Here is a 5864-nt window from a genome sequence, read left to right as displayed (position 1 = left end):
AAAATAGACTTCCCAAGAAGGACCATAAAGAGAGACCCAGAAGGTCACTTCATAATACTCAAAGGAAGAATCCACCAAGAAGACATAAACATTGTAAATAGATATGCACCCAACATAGGAGCACCCAAATACATAAAGAAAATCTTGGAGGATTTCAAGAAAGATATTGACAGCAACACAATTATAGTAGGGGACTTTAACACCCCACTGTCAAAAATGGACAGGTCTTCCAAACAAAATATCAACAAGGAGATTGTGTCACTGAACGATACCCTGGATGAAATGGACTTAACTGATATACATAGAGCTTTTCATCCCAAAGAAGCAAAATACACATTCTTTTCAAGTGTACATGAAACATTTTCAAAGACAGACCACATCATAGGACACAAAGCAAGCCTCAACAAATTCAAGAAAAATGAAATAATATCAAGCATTTTCTCTATCCACGAGGGACTGATACTAGAAACCAACCCCAAATGAAAAACCCAAAACACTCAGAATCATAGAGACTGAATAGCATGCTATTAAACAATGAATGGGTGAAAATGAGATTAGGAAAGAAATCAGAAACTCTCTGGAAACAAATGAAAACAAACTCACAACAACCCAAAACTTACGGGACACAGCAAAGGCAACTCTGAGAGGGAAGTTCATAGTGATACAGGCCTACTTTAAAAAGATAGAAATATTTCAAACAAACAACCTAACCCTACACCAACAAGAACTCGAGAAACAACAACAAAGACAGCCAGAGCAAGTAGAAGGAAGGAAATAACCAAAATCAGAGCAGAGTTAAGTGACACAGAGACTAAGAGCACAATTGTAAGGATCAACGAATCCAGGAGCTGGTTCTTTGAAAAGAGTATCAAAATCAACAAGTCTTTAAGCAGGGTCATCAAGAAAAAAAGAGAGAGGATCCAAATAAACACAATTGAAATGAAAGAGGAGAGATTACAACTGATACCACAGAAATACAAAGGAGTGTAAGAAATTACTGTGAAGAACTGTATGCCAAGAAATTTGAAAACCTAGGTGAAATGGACACATTTCTAGAAAAATATAATCTTCCAAAACTGAATAAAGAAGAAGCAGAAAACCTGAACAGACCAGTAACAGCAGACGAAATTGGAGCAGTAATCAAAAAACTCCCAACACACAAAAGCCCTGGACCAGATGGTTTCACAGTGGAATTCTAAAAAGCATTTAAGGAATAGCTAACCCCTATCCTTCACAGACTATTTGAAAAAATCCAAACTGATGGAAGACTCCCAAACTCTTTTTATGAAGCCAGCATCATCTTAGTCCCAAAACCACATAAAGACACAATGACGAAAGAAAACTTCAGGCCAATATCGCTGATGAACATAGACATTAAAATCCTAAACAAGGCGGTCGGCCCGGACAAACGGTAGCGAAGGCGGTGAAGGGGAACGACCTACTCAGAATGAGAAGAGGAAGGAGAAAAACATAAAGAGAGGAGGCAATCGCTTTGAGCCGTATGCCAATCCAACCAAAAGATACAGAGCCTTCATTACAAATATACCTTTTGATGTGAAATGGCAGTCACTTAAAGACCTGGTTAAAGAAAAAGTTGGTGAGGTAACATACGTGGAGCTCTTAATGGACGCTGAAGGAAAGTCAAGGGGATGTGCTGTTGTTGAATTCAAGATGGAAGAGAGCATGAAAAAAGCTGCTGAAGTTCTAAACAAGCATAGTCTGAGTGGAAGACCACTGAAAGTCAAAGAAGATCCTGATGGTGAACATGCCAGGAGAGCAATGCAAAAGGCTGGAAGACTTGGAAGCACAGTATTTGTAGCAAATCTGGATTATAAACTTGGCTGGAAGAAACTGAAGGAAGTTTTTAGTATGGCTGGTGTGGTGGTCCGGGCAGACATTCTTGAAGATAAAGACGGAAAAAGTCGTGGAATAGGCACTGTTACTTTTGAACAGTCCATTGAAGCTGTGCCAGCTATATCTATGTTTAATGGCCAACTGCTGTTTGATAGACCAATGCACGTGAAAATGGATGAGAGGGCCTTACCAAAGGGAGATTTTTTCCCTCCTGAGCGTCCACAGCAACTTCCCCATGGACTTGGTGGTATTGGAATGGGGTTAGGACCAGGAGGGCAGCCTATTGATGCCAATCACCTGAATAAAGGCATTGGCATGGGAAACATAGGACCTGCAGGAATGGGAATGGAAGGCATAGGATTTGGAATAAATAAAATGGGAGGCATGGAGGGTCCCTTTGGTGGTGGTATGGAAAACATGGGTCGATTTGGATCTGGGATGAACATGGGCAGAATAAACGGTGGAGGTGGAGGCAGTGTCCCCGGGATCGAGAGGATGGGTCCTGGCATTGACCGCATTGGGGGTGCCGGCATGGAGCGCATGGGCGCAGGCCTGGGCCATGGCATGGATCGTGTGGGCTCTGAAATCGAGCGCATGGGCCTGGTCATGGACCGCATGGGCTCTGTTGAGCGCATGGGCTCCGGCATCGAGCGCATGGGCCCACTGGGCCTCGACCACATGGCCTCCAGCATTGAGCGTATGGGCCAGACCATGGAGCGCATCGGGTCTGGTGTAGAGCGCATGGGTGCCGGCATGGGCTTTGGCCTCGAGCGCATGGCCGCACCCATCGACCGTGTGGGCCAGACCATTGAGCGCATGGGCTCTGGTGTGGAGCGGATGGGCCCTGCCATTGAGCGCATGGGCCTGAGCATGGAGCGCATGGTGCCCGCAGGCATGGGGGCTGGCCTGGAGCGCATGGGCCCTGTGATGGATCGCATGGCCACTGGCCTGGAGCGCATGGGCGCCAACAACCTGGAGCGCATGGGCCTGGAACGAATGGGCGCCAACAGTCTTGAGCGCATGGGCCTGGAGCGCATGGGCGCCAATAGCCTGGAGCGCATGGGTCCTGCCATGGGCCCTGCCCTGGGCGCTGGCATTGAGCGCATGGGCCTGGCCATGGGTGGCGGCGGCAGTGCCAGCTTTGACCGTGCCATCGAGATGGAACGTGGCAACTTTGGAGGAAGCTTCGCAGGTTCCTTTGGTGGCGCTGGAGGCCATGCTCCAGGGGTGGCCAGGAAGGCCTGCCAGATATTTGTGAGAAATCTCCCATTTGATTTTACTTGGAAGATGCTAAAGGACAAATTCAACGAATGTGGCCACGTGCTGTATGCTGACATCAAGATGGAGAATGGGAAGTCCAAGGGGTGCGGTGTGGTTAAGTTTGAGTCGCCAGAGGTGGCTGAGAGAGCCTGCCGGATGATGAATGGGATGAAGCTGAGTGGCCGAGAGATTGACGTTCGAATTGATAGAAATGCTTAAGCGGTTGCCTTTTTTAAACATCAATACCAGACCTCTGAATTTGTATTTTTTCTTGTTAACCATTTTAATTTGTTGGCTGGATGTATAAAGATGTTTAAAAAATTCAGTTGCTTTTTGGGGTAATTTGAATTACTTTTTTAATGACTGGGGTTCCATTTGACTGTTTGCATTGAGATTGCAATGTGCGCGATTTTTTTTGTAGTTGTGGCATCTTGTTGACATCAAATATGACTTTGATAATAAATACCAGTTCCTGAAAAAAAAAAAAAATCCTAAACAAAATATTGGCAAACTGCATCTAACAATACATTAAAAAGATCATACACCATGATCAAGTGGGATTCATCCCAAGGATGCAAGGATGGTACAATATTCCCAAATCAATAAACATAAAACACCACATAAACAAGAGCAAAGAAAAAAACCACATGATCATATAAATAGATGCAGAAAAAGCATTTGATAAGGTACAGCACCCATTCATGATAAAAACACTCAGCAAAGTGGGAATAGAGGGAGCATTCCTCAACATAATAAAGGCCATATATGAGAGACCTATGGCCAACATCATACTCAATGGACAAAAACTTAGAGCTTTCCCACCAACATCAGGAACAAGACAAGGATGCCCTCTCTCACCACTCCTATTTAACATAGTATTGGAAGTCCCAGCCACAGCAATCAGACAAGAAAAAGCAATAAAAGGCATCCAAATTGGAAAGGAGGAAATGAAACTGTCATTGTTTGCAGATGACATGATAGTGTACATGGAAAATCCTATAGACTCCACCAATAAACTACTGGACCTAATAAATGAATTTGGCAAAACAGGTGGATCCAAAGTCAATACTCAGAAATCAAAGGCATTCTTGTACACCAACAGTGAAACACCGAAACAGAAATCAGGAAATAAATCCGATTTGATATAGAAACAAGAAAAATAACGTACCTAGGAATAAACCTAACCAAGGAGATAAGAGACCTGTACTCAGAAAACTACACAATACTGAAGAAAGAAATCAGGGAGGACACAAACAAATGGAAGTATCTACCATGCTCATGGATTGGAAGAATTAAAATCATCAAAATGCCCATACTACCCAAAGTGGTTTATAGATTCAATGCAATCCCTATTAGAGTACCCATGACATATTTCACAGATATAGAACAAACATTTCAGAAATTTATATGGAACCATAAACAACCCCAAATAGCTGCAGCAAATCTAAGAAAGAAGAACAAAGCAGGAGGGATCACAATACCTGATACCAAACTGTATTGGAAGGCCACTGTAATCAAAACAGCCTGGTAGTGGCATAAAAACAGGCATATAGACCAATGGAACGGAACAGAGAGCCCAGGAATAAACCCAAGTCTTTATGGTCAATGAATATTTTGACAAAGGAGGCAGGAGCATAAAATCGAGCGAAAATAGCCTCTTCAACAAATGGTGTTGGGAGATCTGGACAGCTAAATGCAAAAAAATGAAACTCAATCACCAACTTACACCATACACAAAAATAAATTCAAGGTGGATAAAAGACTTAAATATGAGTCATACCACCATAAAAGTCTTAGAGGAAAACATTGGCAGGAAAATCTCAGACATTCCATGCAGCAACATCCTCACAGACATGTCCCCTAAAGCAAGGGACATAAAGGAAAGAATAAACAAATGGGACCTCATCAAAATAAAAATCTTCTGCATGGCTAAAGAAAACAACATTAAAACAAAAAGAGAGCAGAGTATGGGATAACATATTTACCAATGATACCTCCAACAAGGGCCTGATCTCCAAAATATATAAAGGACTCACACAACTCCACCCCAGAAAGACAAACAACCCACTTAAAAAATGGGCAAAGGACTTGAACAGACACTTCTCCAAGGAAGACATACAGAGGGCCCAGAGACATATGAAAAGATGCTCAGCATCACTAGCCATCAGAGAGATGCAAATTACACCCACAGTGAGGTACCATCTCACACCAGTCAGAGCGGCCAACATTAATAAATCCACAAACAAATGTTGGAGAGGATGTGGAGAAAAGAAAACCTTAGTGCACTGTTGGTGGGAATGCAGACTGGTGAGGCCACTGTTTAAAACACTATGGAATTTCCTCAGAAAACTAAAAATGGAACTGCCCTTTGACCCAGCAATTCTGCTGCTGAGATTATACCCTAAGAACCCTGAAACAGCCACCCAAAGGACCCATGCACCCCAATGTTCATGGCAGCACAATTTATAATAGGGAAGTACTGGAAGCAACCTAAGTGCCCATCAGCAAATGAGTGGATCAAAAAACTATGGTATATTTGCACAATGGAATTCTATGCAGCAGAGAGAAAGAAGGAGCTTATACCCTTTGCAACAGCATGGGTGGAATTGGAGAGCATTATTCTAAGTAAAATAAACCAGGCAGTGAAGGACAAATACCATGTGATCTGTCTTTTAATGAAGTATAATGAAGAGAAGAAAAAAGCAAACAATATATAACCAGAGACACTGAAGTTAAAAACAATATAATAG

The 5864-nt window shown here is 42.8% G+C and overlaps 1 protein-coding gene across 1 annotated transcript; it reads left to right on the top strand.

Annotated features, from left to right (window-relative positions):
• The first annotated feature begins 1426 nt into the window (after positions 1 to 1426).
• LOC128779457 (heterogeneous nuclear ribonucleoprotein M) lies at positions 1427 to 3439 on the top strand. Its single transcript, XM_053913275.2, has one exon. It carries the CDS (start codon positions 1624 to 1626, stop codon positions 3331 to 3333), a length of 1710 nt encoding a protein of 569 aa, XP_053769250.1. The 5' UTR covers positions 1427 to 1623; the 3' UTR covers positions 3334 to 3439.
• The last annotated feature ends 2425 nt before the right edge of the window (positions 3440 to 5864 follow it).

Source organism: Desmodus rotundus, chromosome 10 (assembly GCF_022682495.2).
Source record: "Desmodus rotundus isolate HL8 chromosome 10, HLdesRot8A.1, whole genome shotgun sequence".
Classification (NCBI taxonomy): domain Eukaryota; kingdom Metazoa; phylum Chordata; class Mammalia; order Chiroptera; family Phyllostomidae; genus Desmodus; species Desmodus rotundus.
The sequence above is the reverse complement of the archived record's forward strand: the minus strand, read 5'-3'. Positions and strand labels throughout refer to the sequence as shown.

Coding starts and splice junctions, on each gene's coding strand:
- LOC128779457 (XM_053913275.2), top strand. CDS start 1,624: ATGGACGCTGAAGGAAAGTCAAGGGGATGTGCTGTTGTTGAATTCAAG.